Source organism: Sminthopsis crassicaudata, chromosome 4 (assembly GCF_048593235.1).
Source record: "Sminthopsis crassicaudata isolate SCR6 chromosome 4, ASM4859323v1, whole genome shotgun sequence".
In the NCBI taxonomy this organism is placed as follows: domain Eukaryota; kingdom Metazoa; phylum Chordata; class Mammalia; order Dasyuromorphia; family Dasyuridae; genus Sminthopsis; species Sminthopsis crassicaudata.
In genome coordinates, this window is record NC_133620.1 from 308,808,284 (window position 1) to 308,836,230 (window position 27,947).

The 27,947-nt window shown below is 36.1% G+C and overlaps 2 protein-coding genes across 2 annotated transcripts in view; one reads left to right on the forward strand and one right to left on the reverse strand.

Moving 5' to 3' along the window:
• Nucleotides 1–49: 49 nt before the first annotated feature.
• Nucleotides 50–27,315, forward strand: ZNF18 (zinc finger protein 18). Its single transcript, XM_074312047.1, has 7 exons — nucleotides 50–159; nucleotides 4,373–4,859; nucleotides 7,486–7,666; nucleotides 8,185–8,276; nucleotides 23,240–23,324; nucleotides 23,710–23,817; nucleotides 25,592–27,315. The coding sequence occupies exons 2-7, from the start codon at nucleotides 4,482–4,484 to the stop codon at nucleotides 26,377–26,379; spliced, it is 1,632 nt and encodes a 543-aa protein (XP_074168148.1). The 5' UTR covers nucleotides 50–159; nucleotides 4,373–4,481; the 3' UTR covers nucleotides 26,380–27,315.
• Nucleotides 26,214–27,947, reverse strand: part of DNAH9 (dynein axonemal heavy chain 9) — a 572,299-nt gene continuing 570,565 nt past the window's right edge. The window contains exon 68 of the mRNA XM_074264740.1: nucleotides 26,214–27,864. Within this exon, the coding sequence (XP_074120841.1) occupies nucleotides 27,637–27,864 (228 nt within the window). The 3' untranslated portion in view covers nucleotides 26,214–27,636. The remainder of the gene's footprint in view (nucleotides 27,865–27,947) is intronic.

The following is a 27,947-nucleotide window of genomic DNA, read 5'->3' on the forward strand; positions in this document are numbered from 1 at the left end:
CCCCACCCCAATCCCACCTCTCCTCAGGAAGACTCCACCCCTTGGTGATCCTGCCACTAGGCTAGGGGTGCGCGCGCAGTCCTTGCCCGGAAGTGAGCGTTTGGATCCTTTTCGCATGTAAAGAACCTTGCATTTTGGTCCCCAGCCGGGAGAATCCAGGTAGGAACCCAGGATATACAATCTTCAATCACTCCATACACGCAGGGCTTAAGCTTTTGTGTCTTTTCATTTCCTTCCGCTTAAGAGGCAGAGAGAGCCCAACTGATTATAATCCCTCTATCCTCCAACCCTAATCCTTTACCGCTCTCCTTCTTCCCCCCCGCCCCCCGCCACTTCCCCAGCCCCTCTTGATTTGTGTGGCGGGATGGACAGATAGGTGAGGATTGGAGATGAAGGTAAGGAAGGAAGGTGCGGATTGCTAGCAGCTTGAGAACCTTGGTTTTTGGGTTGCTGGAGGAGGGGATGATTTTGCGTCTGGAGTGATGGGAATAAAGCTGAAAGGCTTAGTCCCACTGATTTTACGCTTGCTCATGGGTTTAACGCTTACCGGTAACCACTTGACCATGTTGAAACGAACCCCAGGAGAGTTTGGATGGTATAATGAAAAAACATTCAACCTGAATTGTAGCTTCAGTTCTGCTACTCGGTCAATAAGCATTTATTAAGCGTTTACTCTGTGCCAGGTACTGTGCTAAGTGCTGTGCGTACAAAAAAGACAAAACTATGAATTCTGTCTCGGAGAAGCTCACCTTTTAATAGGGGAAATAACACGTACTCACGAGATTGAGTCGGTGGAAGGTAACCATAAATGGGAAGGTTGCCTAGCAGATGGTGGGATTTGAGCCGAATCATAAAAGGAGCCAGAGTTTGGAGGAAGTGAGATTGGATCGTAGAGTGCATGTAGAGGATTCCAGCTTAAGAAGTGGAAAGGTAATAAAGGGATAGGTTGTGAAAGGCTACAGGCAGTTATAAAGTGCCCCAAAAGTCTTAATGTAATTTAAAGTTTAATTGTATTGATCCTGGAGCTAACCGGAAGCCTCTGGAAGTTAAGAGGTTGGGGGAGGGCTGGAGGGCAGATCTGAGCTTTTGGAAAATCTCTTTGTTATCTGCTGTGGAGAGGATGGGTAGGTAGGGATATCAGAAGATTATTGCACTAGTCCAAATGGGAGGTGTTGAGGTGTTGGTGTTAGTTGAAAGAAGGTGATATAGTGGACTTGTGGAGATAGAAATGACTAGATTTGGTTTGGGTTTTCTTTGTATTGTCTTGAATAGTGTAATGAATGAGATTAAGGAATTGAGGAAACTACAGAGGTTGCAAACGTGGATAATTGGGAGAATTGCAGTTCTCACAGTAATAGATTAAGTTGGGGCAGTAATAGGCAAATTCTTCTCTAGAGAATTTGAAAGAAAGATAATGACTTCTGTTTGGGGTATCTTGAATTTGAAATGGCCACAAGTTACTTGGTGATGTGGAACTGGAGTTCTGGAGACCAGTGCTGTACTCCATTCAGCACTTTATGACCTTGAGTAAATACAATGTTAAACAGTGACTGATTTCAGAGAACTTGGTTTCAGTTCTCAACGCAGGGGCTTACTGCTTTTGGATTTTAGACAAGCTACATAACATTTTATTAGTTTACTTATATGTAAAATGGGATTGGGAAATAGATGGCCTTAAAGGATCCTTAAAACTAGATCTTTTAGTTAATATGTTAAGCATTTATTATTAAGTGCCTACTAGGTTAGTCAATGTGCTAAGTTCTGGGAAAAAAAAGAAATGAAATAGTTCCTGTTTTCATGAAGCTCACATTCTCTGAGGATAAGACAACATGTTCTAATTTAAGTACATAAGAAATAAATATTAGATAGTTAGGGAGAAAGGGGAATTGCAAGAATCAGGGAAGGCTTCATTTAGATGGTGCTTGAAGAAAGGAAAGATTCAGTTAGATGGAGTGGAAGATGAAGAGGGGAGTGACATGTATGAGGAACAGCAAAAGGTAAAATTTGACTGGGTTTGTAGTATACAGAAAGTAGAATAATAGAAGATCCCAGAAAGGTGGGGAGAGGCCAGATATGAGGCATAATTTCTGTTTTGGACAGGTTTGGTAGATCTCAGAAAATCAAAGAAATTTTTTTAATATTTAGTCCTCCGTATTGGTCATATGATTTGAAAGTAGGAAAGATGTATGAGCAAATTTATTAATTGTAGACGGGGGCAGATGATGGGGGATCTGTGAGTGAGGTATAAGACCCTTCAGTCCAGAGGAAACCTGCCAAAATTATCTGGTTTGGCTCCCATTTTCCCTGTGGAATTTCTCACCTCCCTCAGGGAGGGTGTAACCACTTGTGTTCTACTTGAAGCAAAGATACTTACAGTGGGGTGCTTACTCAGCGTGATTGATGAGATAATGGTTTTCTAGTTCACTTATACTTAGTATGATATAATGTTGTAATCAGTATTTAAGGGCTGAGAGGACTGGAGATCAGAGCTCTATCTCAGGAGAGGAGAGACTCAGATACAAGAGACATAGAAGACCAAAACAGAAACAGATCCTCCTGGTGGCTCTCCTGCCTTCATCACTCCTCTACCTAAGACCAAAGCTTGTCCAGAGATCCTGCAGAGAGCTAGTCTGGACATTACAGTTAACTATGAAGAAGTGGAAGGGACGAGAAGATTTTGAATGGGACATTTGAAGGGTATTGTTGAGGGAGATGGGAATAAGAATACAGGCCCTCAAGATTAGGGAATAGTGACAGCCAGGGATTCAGAATTACTGAAATGAAAGAATATAAAAGGATAAAAGTATGCTAACTATAGTATTGAGGAATGAGCCCAGATATTTTTATTGGCTAGAGAGTTGTCCATTGATGGAGGGAGATGATTAGGATGTTTAAATTCTTACTTCAAAGTCCAATATTAGTTGATTGTAATGTGAGTTTATTTATTTTTCCTTGAAACAAACTTTTTAGCCAAAACATTTCAATGCATTAAATGAAATATAAACCTAGGATTACTATTAGCTTATAATTGAGCCCTTAGAAGACTGGACACTCTTTTTTTCCTTCTTTGAATCTTTAGTTGTTATTTCAATGCTGCCTTGATCAAAATAGGCATCTTACCAACTGTTTGAAGAATTTAAACTGAAACTAGTGCCAATCAATTGTATAGAATAGATCCACACAATGGATAAGTAGTCTTGGAAGACAAAATTAGAGTCAGCAGAATCCCTGTTCCATTAAAGGAAAAAAAAATGTGATTTTTCTAGGGATATTTTCATTATAATATGAATTGCCTTTCATCACTCCAGGAATAATTCTATCCAACACATGAGTATCTATTACTTAGAATCATAAAATATTTTTCCCTTGGACAAAGACATATTTTTCCCTTCTTAGAGGTTGAAACCTCTATTAGGCTTTGTTAGACATTTCATTAGGCCTCACATAAATTACCTTCTTTCCTTTATACTAACAGTACCTTTGGCATGTTCCTCCCATATGCCACATTTAAGTAAAAAATGCTTACTTTTTTTTTTTTTTTTTTGAGCTTCACAACATCCCTGGGAGGTAGATTAGCCCCATTTTATAGCTGAGGAAACTGAGAGAAGAATAAGTTAAATCATATATTTAATAAGTGTTCGAAACTGGATTTGAATTTAGGACTTAATGATTCCAGACCCAATGATCTATCCATGGTGTTACCTAGCTAAGACCTTCTTTAAAGTAAATTGTCATATAAAAGATTGAGTGTTAAATCTGAGGCCTAGACCCTGAATTCTGTCTCAGAAACTTAATACTAACTTTTGTCACCAAGAGCAAATCACTTCATTTCTTAGAATTTCACTTTCTTAGTCTGTAAGGTAAAAATTTGTCTCATAGGATTAGAAAAGAAATGGTTTTTAGGTAATGTAAAGAGCAAAATGTTTTGTAGATGTTGAAGTGTGATTGAATTTTAACTTGATATCTTTCTTGGAAAGTTTTGATAGGTACTCTTAGTTACTTGATAAAAATTTTACCAACAACCTCAATCTCTTGTGTATATGAGAAGCATCCTAGTCTTATCAAGTACTCATTCATAAATCTATTAGGATAGATTACTTTTATGACTAATCTCATTCATTTTATTTTCACTCTTGTCTTTTTTTACAATCTCAGACTTCTGTCTACAAAATCTAGGGTTCTTTTGATGTGGGTTTATAATCCCTTATTGATGGCTAGTTTGACTTGTTCTCTCAAAAAATAACTTTACATTATTTTAGAAATCTGTAGATCAACATATTTGATGTAGAGATCTTTTGGGTAGGGCAGGAAGTTGTACATTCCATTATTTATTTATCATTCTTGACAATTTTTTGGGTCTCTTTTCCTTCAGATTTCCTTTTGAGAAGCTCTAAAATTGTTCAGAGGGAGAATAATTTGAGCTCAGAAATATCAGATCTTCACTTCCTTTTCCAAGGGCGAAGTAGTATTTTAAATTAGATATGATGCCTACAACCTTGGGATCCCCTATCCCAACAACACCTTTGATGAAGCCAGAGGATTCTTTTTCTGGACATGATTTTGCCCTGAGAGGAGACAACCCTGAGATAGCTCGACAACACTTCAGGCAATTTCACTACCAGATGATGTCTGGGCCCCATGAGACTATGAGACAACTCAGGAAACTCTGCTTTGGGTGGCTTAGGCCAGAGATTCACACAAAGGAGCAGATATTAGAAATGCTGATGCTGGAACAGTTCCTAACCATCTTACCTGGAGAGATCCAGACCTGGGTGCGGAAGCAGTGTCCAGAAAGTGGAGAAGAAGCAGTGACCCTGGTAGAGGGCTTACAGAAAGACCCTGGGAGATTGTGGCATTGGGTAAGTAAAGGAAATTCTAATCTGTTTGGTAGTGAGAGTGCTTACAAAGGATTGTTTTACGATAGAACATTAAGGAAGAATTCTTTCTAAAATGAGCTTTTAAATAAATTAAAGAAAGACCTTGACAGAAAGCTTAAAGTTGTGTTCTTGTGGTCATCTTGTAAATTGTTTTTACTTCTTTCTTCATTGGTTCCTACAAATCTTCCCACATATCTTTGAGTTCTTCATATTCATTGTCATACAACAACAATATTCCATTGCAGTTTATGCATTAAATAAATTAAATAAAATTTTCCTGTACCTAACAATGTAGATCAAGGGTCTCTAAGGCCCGCAGGCCAGATGTGGCTGGTTGAGGATGTTTATGCGGCCTACTGGGTTATGGCAAATGGGCTGAGCGGTGGAGACAGAGTGTGATCTTTTCTTTTTACTATAGTGCGGCCCTCCAACAGTCTGAGGGACAGTGAACCGGGCCCCTATTTAAAAAGTTTGAGGACCACTAATGTAGACCAATAACTGATTTTCGATGAATAAATGTCCATAATGTTGGTTTGAAGCACTCTGGGACTGTTTATAAAAACTTACGTGTTATGGGATAATAAAGGAAACAGTTCTTTTCTTGTGATGACCCTTTTGAAGGGAGGAGGAAAGAAGAATCTTCATCCACTTTGGATATAAGGTATCTTTTTTGGTTTACATTTTTGGCATTGCAAATGAATGCTAAACATTTAAAGTTACCAAAAAATCAGGTTCTGCCATTTAGAACTCAGAAAACTCACAGTTCACAGTTTCAAAAACTCCAGAATGACCATGGAAAAAGTCCTACAACTTGCTTTATTTTTGTTTTTGGTTTTTTTTTTTTGGACAACTTTTGGGGGTAGAATTAGATTACCCAATTTTCTTTTTCTAGATACAGAATCTAGAAAGTTACATTATAATGTTATTTATGTTTAAAAGTATTATACTAGTTTGACTCCTTTAAATATCTTTATTATAAAAAACTAAGGTTTTTTTTTTTTTTTTTTTTGAAGTAGATACAGTTTATGGAAATAATGTTGCTATTTATATAATAGTTTAAGCCAAATGCATTCTAATGACAGGTAAAGAATTCTTCATACATTTTTAATAGTTTACTTTCTTAAAAGATAGGAAGGAATTATACTTTCATTTTAATTTTAGTACCAATCAATCAATAAACAAGCATTTATTAAGCTTTTATGGACTTAGTTTTGAAGGAAATAAAGGGTTATAAGAGGTGGATGGTAGGTAGGGAGAATATTTCAGGCATGAGTGACAGCCTTAGAAAAGCACAGAGATGGGAGTCAGAGTGTCATATTCAAGGGACAACAAATAGGAGAGCATGTGGAGAGATACAGACTATAGGAAGGAACTAGGTATTGATAAGTTTTAAATATTTGTTCTTACAGGTTATAAAGAATAGGCATTTACTGAATAGAGAATGATATAATCAAATTAACACTTTAGAAAAAGTCATTTGGCAACTGTTGAAAATGATTTAGAGTTGGGGCAACTCCTTGTCTCTCTTGAGGCAAGGAGACCTGTTGAGGGCTATTAAAATAATCCAAATGAAAGGTGATAAAGACCTTAAAAAGGGAGATGTCTACTTGAGTGGAAAGGATAATCTGTATAGGACAGGCATTTTTGAAGTAGACATGGGAATATTTGGCAGCTGATTTAATATTTGCTATTAGGAGTTAAGGATATTACTATGAGATTAGATTAGGTTAGGTGGGAAGAGTGGTGGTACCTTTCAAGATATTAGGGAAATTCAGAATTGGGAGGAGTGGGCAAGGAAAATGTGTTCTGTTTTGAAACATCCAATAGACAACTGGAGATGTTTACTAGGGCTTGAGTGGGGTGGAGTCTTATGGTCATCTTATAAATTGTTTTTCTGGTTATGTTACTAGTTATATGCCACAATTTATTCAAACTTCCCCGACTTGTTAGACACGGATTTTGTTTCTGACTTTTTGCTGTTAACAAATAGTGATTCTACGAATATTTTTTTGTATTTGTATTTGCTCTTATGGAATAAGAGCTGAATAGTAGGATATTTTTTCTTGTTTGATTCCAAATTATTTTCCAAAATGGTTGGACTACTTCATGGTTCTGTCAGCAATTAAGTAGACATTCCCTTCTAAGGGAAAACAATGAACACTAGTGACTTGATTTTTTTGTTTGTCTGTTTTTTTTTTTTTTTCCATTCTTTGTTGAGGAAGCTTATTAAAAGTTTTTTAAAAATCTAAATATTTTCTATTAGTTTTCCACCTATCTATAAGATTATTTAATCACTCCTAAGAACTTAAATTCAGGACATTTTAATTTGATTCCTTTGTTTTCCCATATCCCCACGAAAATTGACTTTTATCTTCTTTTATTGTCTGTCCATTTTGCAAGATGACACCATGGAATTTTGATTTAAAAAATTAGATAATCCTTAAAAAAATAACAGTTTTGAGCACATTTTTATATAGATCCAAAGAATTTTAAGTAGAGTTTCTTCTTGTAATCTGATTTCAAATGTTTACCCCCATCCCCAATCCTTAACCCCAGTGTTAGCTTATCTCACATCTAATCATGGGGATTGGGCTTGGATGATTCATAGATCAAAGTCCAAGTACTTGGACAGGAAGTTCTTTCAGAAGAAATGGAATCATCAGGTATCTCTGTGGAGCCTCATGCTAAGGCATTGCTTCAGGAGGAAGGCACACAGAATTCACTCTCAGCACAGGAGGAGCATCTGAACCACAGCATCAAAGAAGAGTCTGAAAACTCACTGGAGTTTGGTGAGGAGCAATTGCTTCCTTATTAGAGAAGGCTTAGTGGGGGAGTCTGGGGGGTTTGGACAGTGAGTCCATGACAGTGGTTAATGAGTTGAAAATTAACTTAAGTGATTTCAATCCTTGAGTAGAAAGTGAGCACAGAAGGAATTGCTCTCACTGTCCTTCTGGGGTTAGGGAGCAAGATAGTTTTTGACTAGCCACTTTAGTTTGGGGATTTTCATAATGTTTTGCCAGTAGCCTGAAATGGCTTGGGTTATTTTTTGCTTTACTTATACCAACAAGGCCAGAGAAAAGATAATGATGGAGAGGGAAAATTAATGTACTTTAGGGGGACTTTTTTTTTTTTTTTTTTTTGATAAGAATCTCTGTATAGAAATAGATGGAGGAATAGGCATCAAGTCTGTTTTTCCAATTGTTTCTCAGAATTCCTTTATATAAGGTAATATAGTTTTGTGTGTCGTTCTAGTAAGGTGAAAGCTGAACAAATCCAGTGTTTTAACAGCTCATATCTCCTGCCCTAGGTTTACCAATTTCTCACCTTTCTACTTTTCCTGAAGGAAGGCATACTAGAGACAAGAATGAGACAGCTTCACTTCATTTATCTACTTCTCAGGTGAGTGCTGGTTTGCTTCTCATTGGACCAGGCTTTGACAATTTAAACTTGATTCTTAATTTAATCATTTTGTTTTGTTCTAGGCATTGATTTAGGTTTTTGGAATACAAAAAAAAAAACCCCAAAAAGTAGTCAATCAATAGGCATTTATTAAGAACTTATATATGCCAGGCACTATGCTAAGCTAGGTAGGAATTCACATAGAAATAAAAAAATAGTTCCTACTGTCAGGGAGTTTACAATTTGTTGGGGGATAGTGGGCACAGGTTGGAGAAAGTAGGGAAAGGAAAATCCTTTGAGTCAACAGGGCAGCTTAGAGAGGGATGAAGATAACTTTGGTCTGATCCTCCTTATTAAATTTCATTCGTGGAAATTATTTTCTAATACAAATGAGTATGATATTAGGTAAAGGAGCTATGAAGACATTATATAAGAAAGTTTAAGCATTAAAAGATCTTAAGTGTTGAAGTTTCAAGTATGTGTGGTTGTGTCCCCTCTGAAAGATTTCAGGCTTAGATTGTTTCCAACTCAGCAAAAGTATATATTTTTTAATTATAGCTTTTTATTTACAAGATATATGCACGGGTAATTTTACAACATTGACAATTGCCAAATCTTTTGTTCCAATTTTTCCCCTCCTTTCCCCCACCCCCTCCTCCAGATGGCAGGTTGACCAATACATGTTAAATATGTTAAAGTATAAATTAAATACCATATATGTATACATGTCCAAAGAAAAAGAATTAGACTTTGAAATAGTATACAATTAGCATGTAAAGGAAATCAAAAATGCAGGCGGACAAAAATAGAGAGATTGGGAATTGTATGTAGTGGTTCATAATCATCTCCCAGAGTTCTTTCCGCTGGGTTTAGCTGGTTCAGTTCATTACTGCTCTATTGAAACTGATTTGGTTCATATATCATTGTTGAAGAGGGCCACGTCCATCGGAATTGATCATCATCTAGTATTGTTGTTGAAGTGTATAATGATCAGGAGTCCTGGTCCTGCTCATTTCACTCAGCATCAGTTCATGTAAGTCTCTCCAGGCCTTTCTGAAATCATCCTGTTGTTCATTTCTTATAGAACAATAATATTCCATAATATTCATATACTACAATTTATTCAGCCATTCTCCAGTTGATGGACATCCGCTCAGTTTCCAGTTTCTGGCCACTACGAAGAGGGCTGCCACAAACATTCTTGCACATACAGGTCTCTTTCCCTTCTTTAAAATCTCTTTGGGATATAAGCCCAGTAGTAACAATGCTGGATCAAAGGTTTTGCACAGTTTGATAGCTTTTTGAGTTCCAAATTGCTCTCCAGAATGGCTGAATGTATTCACAATTCCACCAACAATGTATCAGTGTCCCTGTTTTCTCACATCCCCTCCAACATTCTGCATTATCTTTCCCTGTCATTCAAGCCAATCTGACAGGTGTGTAGTGGTATGTCAGAGTTGTCTTAACTTGCATTTCTCTGATTAATAATGACTTGGCACATCTTTTCATATGGCTAGAAATAGTTTCAATTTCTTTGTCTGAGAATTGTCTGTTTATATCCTTTGACCATTTATCATTTGGAGAATGGCTTGATTTCTTATAAATTAGAGTCAATTCTCTATATATTTTGGAAATGAGACCTTTATTAGAACCTTTGACCAGCAAAAGTATTTTAATGAGATTTACACACTTAGTTGGCAGACCAAGCTCTCTGAAGAAATCAGCAACCTAGTTAAGCAAGGCAAGGATTTTTATTGAATAAATAGTGCTCAATTCATCAATTTTGAGGTTTTAAAAAGAGTTTGCTAACATGGGGAGCTCTAAATTCTTGGCATACAGAAATACCAGTTAGGGGGTATTAATGTATGGTAGTGATATTATAATTAGCATTGGTGCTCTCCTCACCTAAGAACAGCAAAGGAGGAGGAACTGCCCAGGTGTCATTTTGGGGGAAAGATTTATTGAGGTTTCTGGTCCAGTGTCCTTTTCTGCATCCTGTGTAGCTACTTTCTTATTAGCTGATTTCTGTGTTTATGTTTTACGGTAACCATCACATGGTAATCTAATGATGTCTTGATATATTTGTTCTTCTAATAAGATTTCTGATTAATGATTTCTGTAAAGCTTAGGGTTGGGAGCAATAATTCAAATCTCATCATTACAAGTAGTTGCTAATAAATATGGTAGTTGAGTATATTGTTAACAGTAAATATATTTCAAAAAAGTCATGTTTAATGTAAATTGATCATGAATATAATTTTTGATTTTAATAGATTCTGCTCCAGTCTTTTATCTTTACTCTATGTGTATTTCCCTCTATCATATTCCCTGCTCCCCACCCCATTAATGCTTTTCTCTCTTCTTTTATCTTGTCCCTCCTCACTGGTGTTTTGCTTCTGATCAATACCTCCCTTACTGTTCCCTCCCTTCTGGCAGTGCCCTTCCACTTTTTTCTTTCCCCTTTTCCTTTCTACTTTCTAAACCCAACTACATGTTATTCTCCTTTTGAGCCAAATCTGATGAGTAAGATTCAACAATGCTTACTCCTGTCCCCTTTTCCCCCTCTATTGTAATGGGTCTTTTGCACCTGATGGAATGTAATTTTTCCTATTCTCCTTCCCCCCTTTTTAAGCTAGGTGGAAATTCAAATAGAAGTAGAAAGAAGTTCCTGCTATCAAGGAGTTTACAATCTGCTGGAGGAATATAACACAAAAGACAACTGATAATGGGGGCAAGTTGGAGAAACCAGGGAGAGGCATGATAAAGGAGATCCTTTGAGATGGGTCAACAGTATAGTTTAGAGAGGGATGAAGATAATTCTTAGTCTATAGACCAAGATTATAACTTGGTCTAATCCTCCTTCCTGAATTGCTTTCATGGAAATTACTTTTTAATACAAATGAACATGTTATTAAGTAAACTTTTTTCCCTATTCCTTAAGTTTTAAAAATATTACACCAATTATTGACCCACACTTAAAACTGTACACCAAGATAAAGTCAAGATGGGTTCATGATCTAAGCATAAAGAATGAGATTATAAATAAATTAGAAGAACATAGGATAGTTTAACTCTCAGACCTGTGGAAGAAGAAGGAATTTATGGTCAAAAAAGAACTAGAGCTCATTATTGATCACAAAATAGAAAATTTTGATTATATCAAATTGAAAAGTTTTTGTACAAACAAAAATAATGCAGATAAGATTAGAAGGGAAGCAATAAATTGGGAAAACATTTTTACAGTTAAAGGTTCTGACAAAGGCGTCATTTCTAAAATATTTAGAGAGTTGACTAATTTATAAGAAATCAAGCAATTCTCCAAATGATAAATGGTCAAAGGATATGAACAGACAATTCTCAGACAAAGAAATTGAAACTATTTCTAGCCATATGAAAAGATGCTCCAAGTTATTATTAATCAGAGAAATGCAAATTAAGACAACTCTGACATACCACTACACACCTGTCAGATTGGCTTGAATGACAGGGAAAGATAATGCAGAATGTTGGAGGGGATGTGAGAAAACAGGGACACTGATACATTGTTGGTGAAATTGTTAATACATCCAGCCGTTCTGGAAAGCGATTTGGAACTATGCTCAAAAAGTTATCAGACTGTGCATACCCTTTGCTCCAGCATTGTTACTACTGGCTTATATCCCAAAGAGATTTTAAAGAAGGGATAGAGACCTGTATGTGCAAGAATGTTTGTGGCAGCCCTCTTCATAGTGGCCAGAAACTGGAAACTGAGTGGATGTTCATCAATTGGAGAATGGCTGAATAAATTGTGGCATATGAAAAAGAAATGACCAGCAGGATGATTTCAGGCCTGGAGATGATGCTGAGTGAAATGAGCAGGACCAGGAGATCATTATACACTTCAACAACAATACTAGATGATGATCAATTCTGATGGACATGGCCCTCTTCAACAATGAGATGAACCAAATCAGTTCCAATAGAATAGTAATGAATTGAACCAACTACACCCAGCGAAAGAATTCTGGGAAATGAGTAGGAACCACTACATAGAATTCCCGATCCCTCTATTTTTGTCTGCCTGCATTTTGGATTTCCTTCACAGGCTAATTGTACATTATTTCAAAGTCCGATTCTTTTTGTACAGAAAAATAACTATGGATATGTATACATATATTGTATTTAACATATACTTTAACATATTTAACATGTATTGATCAACCTGCCATTTGGGGGAGGGGGGCAAGGGGAAGTAGGGTAAAAGTTGGAACAAAGGGTTTTGTATTTGTCAATGCTATAAAATTTCCCATGCATATATCTTGTAAATAAAAAGCTATAATAATAAAAAAAATATTATACCAATGATGATTATACCCACACCCCGTGTCTATGCATACCCCTTGTGACTGTGCAAAAGAAAGTTACAAATGCCATCTTCCTTTGTAGGAATAGAAATAGTTTTAAGCTTTTTTTTTTTTTTTTTTTTTTTTTAAATAATAGCTTTTTATTTTATATGCAAAGATAGTTTTCAGCATTCACCCTTGCAAAACCTTGTGTTTAAAATTTTACCTTCTCTTTCCTCCCATTTTCCCCCTAGACAGCAAGTAATCCAATATATGTTAAACATGTACAATTCTATACATATTTTCACATTTATCATGGTGCACAAGAAAAATCAGATTAAAAGAAAAAAATTAGAAAGAAAACAAAAAGCAAGCTAACAACAAAAAGCTGAAAATACTATTGTAAACCACATTCAGTTTCTATAGTTCTCTTTCAGGATACAGATGGCTCTCTCCATCATAGATCTATTAGAATTGGCCTGAATCACCTCATTGTTAAAGAGTCCTGTCCATCAGAATGAATCTTGTTGCTTTGTACAATGTTCTACTCATTTCACTTAGCATCAGTTCGTTTAAGTCTCTCCAGGCCTTTCTGAAACCATCCTACTGATTATTTCTTATAGAACAATAATATTCCATAACATTTGTATACCATAACTTATTCAACCATTCCCAGCTGATAGACACTGTTTCCAGTTCCTTGCCATTTCTTTTCCTCCTTTTTATGATCTTTTTGGTATACAGGCCCAAATAGAGACACTTCTGTATCAAAGGGTATCTATAGTTTGATAGCCCTTTGGGCATATTGCTCTTCACAGTGTTTCAGTGCACAAACTTTACCAATGTTATAATATCGTCCCAGTGGAAACAGTTTAACTTCATTGAATGATGTGCTTTTCTTTTTTTTCTTTTCTGTTTACCTTTTCTGTTTATGGTTCTCTTGAGTCTTGTATTTGAAGATTGAATTTTTGTGTTCGTCTTGGTTTTTTTAATCAGGAAAATTTGAAAATTCCCTGTTTCATTGAATATTCATCTTTTCCCCAAAAAGATTATATTCAGTTTTGCTGTGTAGTTGTTTCTTGATTGTAATCTAAGTGCTTCTGGTTTCTAGTATGATATGTAAACCCTCTGACTCTTTGATAGAGAAGCTGCTATATCTTGTGTAACTCTGACTGTCACTTCTTGAGATTTGAATTATTTCCTTCTGGGTGCTTGCAGTATTTTCTTCTTGATCTGATATCAAAAATATTTGACTATAATTTGACTATAATATTTCTTGGAATTTTTCATTTTGGGATCTTTTTCAGGAGATGACTAGTAGATTCTTTCAATGACTATTTTAACCTCTTCTAGGATACATATATTGTATTTAATTTATACTTTGACATATTTAACATGTATTGGTCAATCTGCCATCTAGGGGGGGAAGGAGGGGAAAAATTAGAAGAAAAGGTTTGGCCATTGTCAGTGTTATAAAATTACCCATGCATAAAAATAAAATATTAAAAAAAAAAAAAAAAAAAAAAGAGTGTCTGGTCCTGTGCTTAGTGCCAGCTCTGAATTTCCCACAATCTCTTTCTGACTTGTCCTGTTCCCTTACTGTCTTCAGGATTAAAAATCCTTAAATTGTTGCTGCTGTTTTTGTAGTGCCTTAAGGACCACTGTTGGAGTTTGTTGTGACATACATGCCAAATCAAATGCTACCCTAGTGTCACAGATTTTTTCTTCTGATTTCCTAAATTGTCTAAGGCTGGAATAATGTCATTGGCTTTGTTTTTCCAGTATTTGATTTGTTAAATTGTTAAATCTCTCCCTCCTAGTTTTGTCTTCATTCTGCCACCTAACTTTGAGGATTTTCCTCAGTCGGCCTGCCATGGACCTGGTCTGAGTTCTTATGTACTCTTTTGGTTGATTTTTTTTTTTTTTTTGGTGGCTTACAAGGTCCTCACCTTGGGATTTTCTTATTTCTCTGAGTCCAGGAAGACTCTCTGTTATTGTTTCTTTAGGATACAAAGACTTGCAAGTTAAGTTAAAGTTTTTTTGTCTCATTCTTGGTTGCAATGGGAGACTGAGTTTGTTTACTTGAACTAGTAAGCTCCTTTCCTTTTCTCTGCAGGATTTTGGTTCATTGTTTCCTGCAATTTTGGAGTGTAAAAAGTAACTTACTAGTTTATTTATTGTTATATAGTCTGGTATGAATTTTGAAGTATATATGAAGTAGGTGGTCAACCTTGGTTTAGACAGCTATCAAATGAAAAGTCTCAATGGCTTTTTCTTAGTCCACATTGTTACATGATCTCTTTTTAGATTTTGACACTGAATTATCCTTTTCTTCTGGATTTTCTCTCCTATGTACTCTGAGACACTTTTCTTTCATTGTTCTATCTTTCTGTAAAATTTTTTCTGTCTCCTGGATCATAATTCTGTTTTTGTCCACTAACTGAATATCTACTATATTTCTGTGCTGTTCTCTCTTTTGTTTTTCTACATACATTTTGGTAATTTTATCAACATCTATGAGTTTTGTCAGGTCAGTTACTATCTTGCAGTATCTATATATTTAAATAGATATAGAACATATATCTATAACTATATAGATATAGAACATATATCTATAACTATATAGATATATAACACATATGTTAGGATTACTAAGTGAGAACTGAGGTTTTCTGGACAATTACAAGGTGAGAACTCAGGTTGACTTGATAGAGGGGGCAAGCTCATTGGCTGGGGTGGTTCTTCCCAGAAGCCCTTGCATTATCCCACGCCCATTCTCTGGGAGGATAAAAAGAGACAGCACTGGGCGCAGAGGGCAGATCGGCCTGGAGAAGGATAAGAGTTGGAGGAGATTCAGAGCCAGGATTCAAGGGGAAGACTCTGAATTGCATCAGGCTTGACGGAGCTCTCTGCAGGAAGGGAAGTCACTTCTTTGGACAAGAGTTAACAGCAACTGCCTGGAGACAACGGTTCGTTACAGGAAGAAGAATCTGTCGGAGAGATTTGAGTAGAAGACACAGCAGATCTCTTCCCAGAGAGCGATCCAGCAGCTTCTAGAGATTACAGCTCGTTACATTTGGCGCCCAACGTGGGGCAAGGACATTTGCTTATCCTGACAAGAAGAGCTAGACCAGACCTTCGCAATTTGGCACCCGAACAGGGACAGACACAGTCCTGATTCCAGTGGAAAAGCTTCAGATCTAGATCTCAGTCTCTCTGACCCAGAACCGTGAGTAACGAGGAAACTTTGTTAAAGATTAAGTGAGTGTGCTAATAGATAAATAAGGAACTTAACTTGTTAAGGGCTAAACCAGGAATCTCTTATAGTGAAATGGGGCAAACACCTTCTGTTCAAGGAAAATGTTTAGAGAGCATCATCAAGGTTATGAAAAGCCAAGGCTTGATTATAATTTTAGAGGAGATTACTGAACTTTTAAGAACTGTGAAGGTCATATGTCCTTCTTTTTCTCTGGAAGAAGAATTGGATCCAGATGAGTGGAAATTAGTAGGAGAGCAATTAGGTGAACAGTACAATTACCTTTGTGACATTTTACCCTTTGGTTCCAGACCAAACTCAGTTTCCAAAGATACAATTCATACCTACAATTTAATCCAAATGGCTTTAAAAAATGTTATTCTAAAGGAAGAGATGAAGGAGCAAAATGGGGAGGTGTCAACTAAACTAGGTGAAAAGGATGAATCAGATAACAATGAAGTTAAGTACAATTCTGAGCAACAGCAACAGGAGCACCTCCCATCTCCTCCCTCAATTAACCCTTCATGGGTGGAGCAAGAAGGAGGAGAGGAAGAGGCAGAAACACAAACAGAATTGCCTGTGAAGCAGCCTAAGCCTATGACAAGATTAGAAAAAGCATTGGTTAAAGCTAAGAGAGAAGGACAGGATATAAGTGATTTTATACATGCATATCCTGTGATTGAAAATATTGATTCTGTAGGTCATAAAATGAGAAGATATGCACCTTTAGATTTGAATAAAATTAAGGATTTGAAAAAAGGTTGTACCCTTTATGGGGCTACATCAGCTTATGTTAAAATGTTACTAGATGGTTTGTCTTATGAAGTCCTAACCCCGAATGATTGGAAATCCATAGCAAGGATATGCCTGGAACCTGGAGAAAATTTATTATGGCTTTCGGAATTTCATGAATTATGTAAAGTTCAAGTCAGATGCAATTTGGAAATAGGAGTTAACACACAATTCACTTTTGAGCACTTGGCTGGTGAAGGTCGGTATGGAGAGAATTCGGAACAGATTAATTATACCATGACAATATATGAACAAATTGCTAAGGCTGCAATAAAAGCTTGGGGTGTCCTTCCTGGACAGAAAGATCGTGGAGAGGCTTTCACTAAAATACAGCAAGGTCCCAATGAACCTTTTGCAGATTTTGTGGGACGTTTGCAAACTGCTGTCAAAAGAACTATTGGAGAAAATTCAGCTACAGAAATAATGACCAGATATCTGGCTAAGGAAAATGCCAATGAGATTTGCAAAAGAATTATATGGGGATTAGACAAAGATGCTCCTTTAGAGGAGATCATAAGACGTTGTGCTACAGTGGGAACAAATGCTTTTTACACCCGGACAATGATGAATGTGGAAAGGCAGGGTCCCTCCTGGCAAGGGACTTCTAGAGAAACTCGGCGATGTTTTCAATGTGGAAAAATTGGACATCTAAGAGCTCAGTGTAGGTATGGAGATACAGTGAGAAGACAGGGTGAAAGAAGACCTAAAACCCCATGTCCAAAATGTAACAGAGGACTCCATTGGGCATCAGAGTGTAGAATAATTCAGGGAAATGGGATGAGGGGCCCAGGTCCAGGGCCCCTGGCAAAAAAGACTTGGGGCATGATGGCAGCTGATGTTACACCCAAAGAACCTTTAGAAGGCCAGGACTCTGATTTAATCAATCAGCAGAGAAGCAATCACATGGCAGAAAGGGATTACCTAATAAGTGAGTCAAAAGGCAATCAGATTGCAAAAATGGATTACACTTGGGGAGAATACAGGCCTTTTAAACCAACAGGGCTGTGTCCAGTGCAAACAACTCCAATGTAATTGTCAGATGATGAGAAGAGATTTAGAAAGTGGTAAATAGAAGGAAATTAGATAGGTTAACTGCCTGGGAGAGAGGGTTTGCTTGTATTTCTTCAGCAGGAGAAGGAATCAGATGGGTGCCAACGAGTCATATTCGGCTTGTCCATCAGAGAGAGACAGAAAAAGAGAAAGACCTCAAAATAAAGGAGAAGATCTAAGAAACATCTTACACCGAAAGAGCATGGATAATAAAAAGACTGTTAAAGAACTTTAAAATCAGCAGGAATCATTGGACTTCCTCACACAAGATGAGACTAATGGACAATGGACTTATGGACATTTATAAATTTTCAATTTATGATTATGTTATATACTTCTAGCATGTGTTACGTTACTATGTTACTATGTGCTTATGTAATTTATGTAATTATCTGTAATACTTCCCATATTGATGGATTTATGTTTCAAGGTCATGACTGTCCTATGTTCTAAATCAAAAGAAAGGGGGAGATGTTAGGATTACTAAGTGAGAACTGAGGTTTTCTGGACAATTACAAGGTGAGAACTCAGGTTGACTTGATAGAGGGGGCAAGCTCATTGGCTGGGGTGGTTCTTCCCAGAAGCCCTTGCATTATCCCACGCCCATTCTCTGGGAGGATAAAAAGAGACAGCACTGGGCGCAGAGGGCAGATCGGCCTGGAGAAGGATAAGAGTTGGAGGAGATTCAGAGCCAGGATTCAAGGGGAAGACTCTGAATTGCATCAGGCTTGACGGAGCTCTCTGCAGGAAGGGAAGTCACTTCTTTGGACAAGAGTTAACAGCAACTGCCTGGAGACAACGGTTCGTTACAGGAAGAAGAATCTGTCGGAGAGATTTGAGTAGAAGACACAGCAGATCTCTTCCCAGAGAGCGATCTGGCAGCTTCTGGAGATGACAGCTCGCTACACACATATCTATATAAAATATATATTTACTGTTCTTCTGTGACTTCTCCACTGTTCTATAAACATCCCGAACTAATGTCGTAAATGGCACTCATTTTATTTCTCTCAAATCCTATCATTTATTTAAACTTTTTTGTGTTGAGGTTACCATCATTCTTGGAACTAATCAACTTAAACAACTATGGAGTCATTTGCAAATTTACTTTCTCTGTTCCTCTCGTCCATATTGATTAACATACTGGATTTTTGCAATACTGTTTCCTATAAACTCTTGATTCCATCTCCACTCTTTATTCATATGGCTACCACCCTCCATGCCTCTTTCCTAGAGTATTTCAGCCTTACTCCCAATTGGATTCCTTCCTTCCATTCTCGGTCTTTTCTGATCCTTTTTTTTTTTACAGATACCAAATTGGTTTTTAAAACACAAATCTGACTACATCAAACACTTGCTTAGGAATATTTTGTACTTTCCTTTTGCTGCTAGAATAAATTATGAACTCATCAGCTTGATCTTTCAAAAGCCATCCCACAATCTGACTTCCACCCATGTATCTGATCTTTTGTTTACATTATTCTCCTTCATATGCTCTCCCTTCTAATCAAATTGATCTACTACTTGTTTCCTATATAGAGTGCTCCATCTCTCATTTCATTACCTTTGTAAAGGTTGTGCCTTATCTTGTGCCTTTTGTAATTTCTAATTTCCTTCAAGGCTCAATTGAAGCATCCAGCTCTTGGTATCTTTCCTGATCTCTTAATTATTATTGCTTTTTGTTATTTTGCATTTAATTATGTGTACATGTGAGATATATCCATTTCCCCCCATCCACAATAAGAATGCAAACTCTGTTTTGGACAAAGACAAAACAAAGACTGTTTTGTATCCCTAACTAGATCAAGAAGATGAACTTAAATTCCATCTCAGATAATTACTCTGTACAAGACTTAACCTCTGTTTATCTCAGTTTCCTCACTTGCAAAATAGGATAATAATAGCACCTACCTCCCAGGGTTATTGTGAGGATAATTTTAGAGTGCTTAACACATAGCAATTTTATTATTATAGTAGTATTATTGTAATCATTATAGATTAAATTCAAAATCTTTAAAACTTGTAAGAGGCAAAAATGCAGAGAAATTCTACTTATGGAACACAGCATATGGGACAAAACATATGGAAATAAATTATAATATATAATGGAAACAAAACATGTGGAAAGTTATTTTTATTATTATGCTTAATAATTTTATATAATGTATTTTTATTATTACATTGGAGAAAACATTTCAACTAAAACATTTACTAAGTTCCTGAGTTGCATAATAGAAAAATGTATTCAATTTAGAGTAAAAGGACCATGGTTCAAAACTCCAATTTTTTTATTTGTTATTTTTATGACTAAGGTCAAGTCTCTTTCTTGGCCTTCACTCTGTCAAGAGTTCTTAAAGTGTTTTGTGCTATGAATTCTGGCAGTGTGGTGAAGCCTTTGGACTTTTTCTCAGAATGCACTAAAAACAAATAGATACACATATATGCATAATGTATATGTGTGTATATGAACATATATGTTTATGCATACATTTAGGATTACAGAAGTAATGAATTATATTGAGTTAGTTATAAAATACATTTTTAAAAAAGTATTGACCTAGATTAAGAACCTCTCAAGTGAATGTTCTTTTAGATCCTTTTCCTGCTTTAAATTTTATGGTCCAGCATATAGCAATGCTAAGTTCTGGTGAAGATACAAGATTTAAGTAAGATGTAAATTTTCCTTAAGAAATATATTGAATTGATATATATATATATATATATATATATTTTTATTTTTACGGTAATACATCTGATGAGATAGATAAATTTCATAGTTGGGACTTAGTTTTCAGAAATAGAATTAACATATAGGGAAGTATTCCAGCAATTTATTGAAAAATGTTGTAATAACTCCACTTATGCTTCAGTACTTATATAAGTACTTGTGACTTCTACATGTAGGTTACATGTGCTTTGGTCAAAAACTTCCTCACCATGTAACTCATTAGGAGAAATCTTCAAATTCAGTCTTGAGATGAAGTATATAATCAACTGATACTTAAAACTTTCCCAGAAATCAGCCCAAGTTGATTAAGCCTGCAAAGAGGTCCACAGGTATAGCTTTCAAGATCAACAAAGTCATCAACAATGTCATTCAAGTGTGCTTTTGGTGAGAGTGACTTTCAATTGTAATATAAGAAAAAGCCCACAAGATGGAGCTATTTCCACATTTGTCTTCAAAAGCAAACTTCCAGAACAAGGTGTTAAATATTTCTGCATTTGAAGGTGAAAAAAAAGACAACCTTGTCCCAATTTCGTTTCTAATTTTTTTTTTTAAGATTATATTGAAACCTATTTAGTTATTTGCCACTTTTTCTATATTTTGTTTCCCAATGCATTCCAATGTCCTAATATTCTATGTTCCTGAATTTTCCTGCAATCCGTAAAGGAGATGCTACTATATGAAACTCGAATAGTATACTCTTTCATCAAATACTTACAGAGAGGAAAGGAGGGGACCAAGTGATAAAATAGTTTTCTTGAAGTGAAAAGTTATGTGACATCAATACAATCTGCCATTTTCCATTCTTAGCCCTGTGAGGGGAAGCTAGTGGTATGAAATACTAAAGGACAAAGAGGTGGTGAGTCCTCTTCATTTGTACCAGTGACAGAATCTTGGAGTTGTCACTCACTCTTTTGATATGCCCAAGTAATGTGTTCAATTAAAAATATTTTGTCACTTTATCTAAGTAGTCTACTCTGCATTTTTTATGTAATGTTAATTTCTCCATAGACACGGGGAAGCAAAGGAAGAAGAGAGGCAGAAAGGTGGCTTTATAGAAATAGAGGGAGAGGACTGGCATATTTTTCAAGGACAAGTAGAATTTGGAGAAAAAGAAGTGAGCAGGGGAAAAAACATGAAAGGGCCAGACGTAGACATCGATGGAAGGGAATAGATGATATGCAGAGGTGGGGACAGAAAGATAGTTTCCAAATACAGATGGATGGAAAACAAACATGTAGGGAGCAGTCAAATAGGTAGAATGGAGCAAAGGTTTCTTCCTGTAGCACTGAAGTCTCAAGACAAGTCTCTGATCTGGCAGCAGTGGCTAGAAACAGCCATGTTTGTTCTGCTGTTGTTCTGCTTTCACTTTTTTTTTTTTAAGGTTTTTCAAATGAAAGTGCAACCAATCCTGAAAAAGATAGCTAAGGAACCCGTGTCTTTAACAGAGAACCAGGTCTCAATGAATACAAGATAGTAGAGTTAGAAAGAAAATTAGGGCATCTAATTTATTACATGTGGAGTACATATTTCAGAGAGTGCAATGAAAGGGTTGGGTTACTTTTGAGTAGGAGGGCAGGGTTTTGGGTTGAGGAACATGGGAATAAAATGGGAGAACTGGGGATTTCAGAATCACTCAGGTGGAATGGGTATGGTGATGTAAATATTAATTGTTGTGGAATGAGTTCAAGTAGATCCATCATCCATTATTGGATGCAGTTGTCCCAGTGCAATAGGCAGCTATGTAGAGTGATAGTATGCAGGGGGCCAGGATTAGGGTAAGACAACCCTTATGGAATTCTAGGTGGGTTGGGAGGGTACCTGGAGTATGACGGAAGAATGCTGGATGATCAATTTACTTGGGTTCCCTCTCATGTAGTTTCTCTCATGTAAGCTTCTTGCTGAGGAGCCTTGAGATTTTAGCCTGAGAATGAGTCTTAACCAGACAAAAATAAGTCATATTTCTATAATGCATATGTATATATAATTTCTTCCAAAATAACCATTTAAGATAGTCAATATAAGGAACCAAACTCATTTTAGAGGTTCTCAGTAGTCATTCTTGAATAAGAGGATCAAACAGCTGTTAAGTGTTGGAGTTTAAGGGACTTGGATTTGGTCCAGTATACTTTGAGGTATGCCACATTGCCTTCAGTCAGATTCACATTGTTTTTGAATTCAGTAGTGGCTGGAATCTTTTGATAAACCCTCAAACTTCTTACCATCTAGGAGCATAAATTATTTGAACTTGGAAGTAGAAATTGGAAAGGCAGATAAGTAAACTCAGAAATATTTTGTGTGGAATATGTGGCTTTCATCTCCTCATTGAAAGGATTGTCTCTTTCCAAGATAATGTCAATTTTGTCTTCAATGTTAAGTTCCTGCTCTTTAAAATAGGAATAGTGAAGACATTATAGATTTTTAGAGAGAGTCAGAAAGAATATAGTAGAGAAGCAGTAAGTATTCCAGGGGTTCACTATCTACAGAAGAAAATAAAGTCCTAAATAGTTGCAATTTAAAAAAAAAATTTGAAAAGTAAACTCCAAATTTCCTAGTAGGAGCCAATTATAGGTAGATACAATGTTTTCCTCATCATTGTTTTAGGTGTTGAATCAGAGGCAAGTTTTGTGTATCTTCATTTGGGTCATGTAATAAAAAGCATGCTCTACCTAGAGTTAAAAAGACTCAGTTTGAATGTGATTGTGAGTAAGAAGCATATATAGGGTTGAGAACATTTTTGAAATATTAAGGCAATATAAAAATATGAGCTACTCTTTAGAAACTACTTTTCTCCCCTTTCATAGATGTTTGTTTCTAGGTGCAGTGGCAGTGCCTGAATCAGACTCAGAAAGAGCTTTACTGGGATGCTATGCTGGAGGATTATGGGAAGGTGGTTTCACTAGGTAAGGATTTGAACAATACAGTTCTGAGGTGGGACTGTCCCAACTGGGACAAATGTGATTTGCTGTAAAGTGAGTCAAATAGAGATGAATAAGAAACACTGCCCTTTTAGAAATATTACACCCTCAAGGAATGGTGAAGTGAAGCCCAATCATCTGGAGAGTTATGGCAGAGTTTGGGCAATGTGTGGCAGACAGAAGCAGTAAATGATTACTAAGATAATGTTAATTATTGCATAGTCTTCTTAGTTGTTTCTAAATCTGCTTAAGTAACCAAACAGAATAGGAGTATCTCCCCCCTACACATGAAAATCTTCCAAATATTTGAAGACATTCATCGTTTATCCCTTACTCCACCCAAAATCATCTCTGTCCTTCCTTGCCTCAGGAATTCCCATTTCTAAACCAAACCCAATTAATCTAGTAGATGGAAGGGAAGAACTTGATGGATCACATTCCTGTTCAGGTGAAGAGATGGCAAAAAGCATTTGCATAGGTGAGTGAAACCTCACACTTTTCCTAGTCATTTTTGTCTCTCCTCATTCCCTACTTTCATTAAACTTAAAAGAACTATATATTTTTTTCTTATTTGTCTTTTTAGATAACAGTCTGCTTTGTGAGTGTGCTTTTTTATCTTTAAGTCAGGGAAATGCCTACTTCCAGGCTCAGAAACTACTGTTGCATGTGAGTTATTCTTAGTGTGTTTTAAAATATCAGAAGGCATTCAGTACTTTTTTTTTTTTTTTTTTAATATCATATCCAGCACTATTCTGGTGTTTTTTATTTTTCTAGTAAGAACAATATAGGGTCTAACTAGCTAATAAGAACAGGTAAAATTCCATTATAGTGGTTTCTATTATGACTATTTTTTTCTCTTGGCATAACAATCCATAGTAACTATTCTAAAGAAATTGAACTGAGAAGGAGCTGAATTTTTGGTTTTATAGAGAGACTATTAGACTTTGGTCAGGAGACTAGTTTTTAATTTACTAATAAAGTATTTTGTAGATACATAAATCTAGACAATCACTTAACCATTCTGAGCCTTGTTTTCTTTCTCTTAAAATGGGAGTAAAACTTTTTGTGTCATTTACCTCAGGATTATAAGTTAAGTGCTTTGTAAATTATAGTGCATCATTGGTGTCAACAAACAATTTGCCTTTAACTCTCTTCACTCCTTTTCATTTACCTCAAATATTCTAGCTGTCTAAAATATTTCATAGACTTCTGAAGTACTTAGCAAAAGAAAGTATACATGGAAATTTAGGACCCTGAAAGAGTTGGGGCTGGTGTGTGTGTATGTGTGAGATGTCTTTTTTCCATGAGTACAAAACACTTTCTACCTATTTTCCATTTCACATTTGCACATCCTCTGAAATTTCTCCAGATTATGAATGTGATTTCTAGCAAATTAGTTATCATAAAATTCTGCTAGCAATTCTGAGAATTTAAGGAGATTTTGCTTGCTCTGTGATTATTAGAGAAATGTTTCTTATTAGCAAAATGAATTTTAAGGAAAATGGATCTTTATTTTGATTGATTTTAAGCAACATGACTTAAGTCATTTCTTCAGATACTTTTTCAAGTCTAATTTTCTATGAACCTGTGTGCCTTTCTGAGTGGAAAAATGAGAACAAAATGTACTTAGGACCACTCCCATTTAATATAGAACCATAAAATAATACAAAAAATAAAATGTTGGGGATACATGCCATCATGATGAACTAATAAAAGAATAATTAGCATGACAAATTAAGTATCAAAATCCGGCTTCAGATGGAAATATCCACCTGGACTTATTTTAGTATGTGACATACATCACACCAATGTGGTCTGAACATAGGCCATATTTTCCCTCTAAAATCTGGCTGGTATTAAATCTGCATGTTGCCTATTTTTATTTTTTTGCGTATTTTCATATTTTTATTCAATATTTCTTTTCATGTTTTCAGAATAATATATATTGATTTACCCTTGAATATAATCTAGAAAAGCTTCCTTTGAATCTAATTGAGCTTGATATAATTCAGCTTCTTTTGAAAGCTGAATTAGTACATATTTATTACCAGAGTAAACACATTGGTAAATTTAATAGTCATTCCATAGTACTAATATTTGGGGAATAATCATATATACATGTCTTTACCTCCTTTCTTTCCTACTTAATACTGAATCTACATAGGACTTTCCTCATGAATAGCCCTAACATGACTTAGAAAATCAGGCTTATTATGTTTATTGAATGATCCATGTTGTTATCTTCCTTTAAGGAGACAGGCGGGAGAATGACAAAGAGAATCTTCACTTGAAAAATGCAAGGGGCCAGGAATCTCAAAAAATCTCTTTCTGGCAAGCTTCAGAAAAGGTACCTTCACAGGCCTCCTTGAATGAATTCATTGAAGAAGAACTAAGAAGCTCTGGAGTAAGAAAAGATCTGACTATCCAGGAGAACCCTCAGGATAGAGTAAAGGCAGGGAAAAGCCTTCCTCTGGAAAGGAATTTAGGAAAATCTCTAGGTCAGCATTTTTCTAGTCCAATAGAACAAGATTCCCCATGGAGGGAGGAGAAGAAACAAGTCTGCCAGAAAGGGCAATTACGAACCCTTGCTGGACAGAAGTATAATGTTACAGATAGATGCATAGACTGTGGGAAAAGTTTTGCTCGGGAATCTCAACTTGTCATCCATCGAAGAATTCACACTGGAGAGAGATGCTATCAGTGTTCCACTTGTGGAAAAAGTTTTAGTCGGAGCTCAGACCTTAGGAAACATCAAAGAATCCACACAGGGGAGAAACCTTATAAATGTGATTATTGTGGCAAAGGCTTTAGTGATTTCTCTGGATTACGCCATCATCGAAGAACCCATACAGGAGAAAAACCATACAAATGTTCTATCTGTGGGAAAAGTTTTATTCAGAGGTCTAACTTTAAGAGACATCAGAGAGTTCACACAGGAGAGAAACCTTTTAAATGTTCTTGCTGTGGGAAATGCTTCAGTTGGAGCTCAAGTCTTGATAAACATCAAAGATCCCACACAGGAGAAAAGTCTTTTAAATAATCTAAGAGAGACTAGGTATCAGTACAAAAATCCTATTTCTAGGCCATTAAGAAAATTCCTTACTACAGAAAAATACTTTAGAAGCAATTATACCCATTAATGAATATTTTTATTCTTAAAGATCATTTCCTTATTGGATTAAAGGGGAGGGGCTAGAGTCTGTGTTATCAATCTAAACATAGATAATGTGGCTCAAGATTGGGTATTGGGCTTTCCCTAGATTGCATTTTCTATAATGGGAACAAGACTATGAGCCTCATCCCCCAATTCATCTTTCCTGTGTTGCTTTTTGCATTCATATGAAACTGACAAGTCACACAGTTAACCAAAATCATTTTACTTGGGTTTAACTACCACCTTATATCCTCATGTCTCATCCCCGTGAGATATCAGAAATGGTAATGGCACCAAGAAAGCCACCTTCAGGTCCATAGGTGGGCCTGTAGACTATCATATGAATTTGATAGTGGTGAAAGGATGTCTAGGTGTTCCATTTTGTCAAGGCAAAGGTAGGAAAAGCTGAAGAAATGCAGGTTTTAGCAGTTCCCTGTATTTATGTGGAAATGGATCTTTCAAAATTAGGAAAAAAAATTTCATGGATGAAAAATGAGAGGATGAAGTAAGGAATGAGGCATCAGATAATGGGGAGGGGAGAGAGTGAGTAAGTATAGTCAGGGACAGAATTTATAGAACATTTGAAATGCTCTTTAAATAGAATTTTTTGTAGGGAAGTAGGTAAGTTTTTTTTCCCTATCCTACTTTAAGTAGTTCTTTTCTAGGTTGCTCCTAGGTTGGTTTTCTTCTCTAAACGGTTTTTTTTTTTTTTAAAGTTCCAATTTAATTATGAGCATAGGAATCAATTTTTCATGTATGCCTTTGTATCCCCTGTAATACCAAGGACAGTGCTTGTTCAATAAACACTCATTGTTGATTTTTTTTTGCTTGCCTGTTTGGTTGTATCATTGCTAGTCTCAGAATTTAGTGGCTATACAGTCAAATAAAATATTACTAAATTGTATTGAAGTTATATTCTCCCTTCTATCTGTACTCTTCCCTAATTCCTTTTGTTCAGATTACTGACTTTGGGGAGTTTCTCAGGGATTCTAGAATAATAGCAGATTAGATAAAAGAAATGAGTTATTGTTATTAGTAAGTGAAAAGGACAGTTAATTTGCTTCTAGATTGTCTGCATAGTTAATTCCCTTAAGAAATTTCTAGTCTATATGCCTCATTGCCTTCAAGAGTTTCTGACAGAAACTAAACCTGCAAAAGCAAGGCCACTCCAGCTAATACCCATTTAGATGGGGCTTTTTTAGTTTTCAGATCAAATGTCCAAACATAAGTGGGTCCTCGCTGACGTGTCTTATATACAGGACAGGGATAGGTACTTCGGTTTTCTTGCTTATCCACAGGGATAGCTCTGATGAATATCACAGGCATGGGAGGAGTCAGATCTTTCAGCCTGGCCTCTGTGATGATTCCAGCCTGGGAAGAAGAGAGCATAAAAATAGCCATGAAACTAATTTATTCCAATATCTGTCTGCCAGAGGGACCAAGGGAAAGACTTT